General features: G+C 39.3%; 1 protein-coding gene across 1 annotated transcript; it reads right to left on the bottom strand.

Annotated features, from left to right (window-relative positions):
- Positions 1–1,034: 1,034 nt before the first annotated feature.
- Positions 1,035–1,454, bottom strand: LOC138884992 (uncharacterized). The gene has a single exon (XM_070165873.1). The coding sequence runs from the start codon at positions 1,452–1,454 to the stop codon at positions 1,035–1,037; it is 420 nt and encodes a 139-aa protein (XP_070021974.1).
- Positions 1,455–1,947: the final 493 nt, after the last annotated feature.

The raw sequence follows: 1,947 nt of genomic DNA, 5'->3' as shown, positions 1-1,947 counted from the left end.
TCATGCATCTATTTATGATATAGCATGCAGTGTTGACAGCCTCTGCCCAGAAGCTATGAGGTAGTTTACTAGAAAGAAGCATAGTCCTAGCCATATCTTCAAGAGTCTTGTTCTTCCTTTCAAATACTCCATTTTGTTGAGGATTCCTAGGGGCAGAGAAGTTATGATCTATACCATGCTCATCACAAAATTCAAAAAAATTAGCATTTTCAAATTCAGTTCCATGATCGGACCTAATGGATGTAAGTTGATTACCTAGGTGTTTCTGAGTTTTTCTAACAAAGGTAGTAAACATGTCAAATGCTTCATCCTTAGATATTAAGAATAGTACCCAGGTAAACCTAGAATAATCATCAACAAGTACCATCACATATTTCTTACCACCTCTGCTCAATGTTCTCATTGTACCACAGAGATCCATATGAACCAGTTCCAATGTCCTGGTGGTGCTTACTAATTTCTTGCTTTTAAAAGATGATCTTACGTACTTCCCCCTTGCACAGGCCTCACAAACTTTGTCTTCCTTGAACTTGATGTCAGGTAACCTTATCACCAAGTCCTTGGAGACTAGTTTGTTGAGTTGATTCAGACTTGCATGACCAAGTCTTTTGTGCCACAGGAGGAGATCATTGTCCAACACACTCAAGCAAGTGAGTTCATTTTCAGAAAGAGTGGACAAATCTACAATGTAAATATTGTTAACTCTTTTTCCCTACAAACAATCTTGTCAGTGGTAAGGTTAATCACAAAGCATTTGGTAGAGGTAAATGCTACAAAGTTACCTCTGTCACACAGTTGTGATACACTGATTAGGCTATATTTCAAGCCATCTATCAAGTAGACATTCTCAATGGAGTGTGAGTCTGTCTTACCTACTTTTCCAACCCCAATAATTTCACCTTTTTCCCATTTCCAAATGAGACATTACCTTATTTTAAGTCCTCAAGTGAAAGGAACTGGTTCTTGCTTCTAGTTATATGTTTTGAGCAGCCACTATCCACGTACCATATTTGGCTACTTCCCTTCACTTAGACCTAATGTTCATCATCTGATTCTCTGATGGCCATAAGTGCTTGTTCATCTCCAGCTTCATCTTCTGAATCCTCATTTGATGTTTCTCGCCAAGTAGCAACCATAGACTTTGTTGATCCTTTGTTCCTTTTGGGTTGAACCTGTTCCTTCTTCCTATTCCTTCGTTCAGCCCTTTCCTTCTTCCATTCAATTTTCCACTGAGGACAGTTCTTGATCATGTGATCAGTCTTGCCACATTTGTAACAACCCTTGTTGGTCTTTTTCTCATGAGCCATTGGTTTGTTGAAGGTTGTACCTCTTCCATTTCCTCTCATTAAGTACTTTTTGAAATCCCTTGTGATCATGGCCATTTCATCATCCTCCATATTTGCACCTTCATCTATTCTGAGAGCCAGACTCCTCTCCTTCTTGGGTGCATCCATTTTCATGGTTTGCCTTCTTAGTTCATAGGCAGTGAGGTTTCTAATCAGTTCATCCAACTTGAGAGTAGAAATGTTCTTTGATTCTTGAATAGCAGTGATTTTGCTTTCCCAAGTCACTGGTAATACCCTTGTCACGATTTTCTCAACCTTGTCTTCTTCAAGGATAATTCTCCCAAGAGATTTAATTTATTTGTTAGTGTCGTGAACCTTGTGTACATCTCCTGGATAGTTTCTCCTTCCTTCATATTGAGAATATAGCAGTGTTCCTATTGATCTCTTTACTTGAGGAGTTCCTCCATGATCCACTTGTAGAGTGTCCCATATATCCTTAGCAGTGGTACAACTTTGAATCCTACTGTACTCGTCTGGACCCAGTCCACACACAAGCCATTTCTTGGCCTTGGAATTCTTCTCCCATTTCTTCAAGTCTTCAACAATGCAGTCATCTCTTGTCTTTGGCACATCCACTCCTTCAGCATTCTTCTTTGTAGTT

Source organism: Nicotiana sylvestris, chromosome 2, assembly GCF_000393655.2.
Source record: "Nicotiana sylvestris chromosome 2, ASM39365v2, whole genome shotgun sequence".
NCBI classification, from domain to species: domain Eukaryota; kingdom Viridiplantae; phylum Streptophyta; class Magnoliopsida; order Solanales; family Solanaceae; genus Nicotiana; species Nicotiana sylvestris.
Note: the sequence above shows the minus strand (reverse complement) of the source record. Positions and strands in the feature narration are given on the sequence as shown.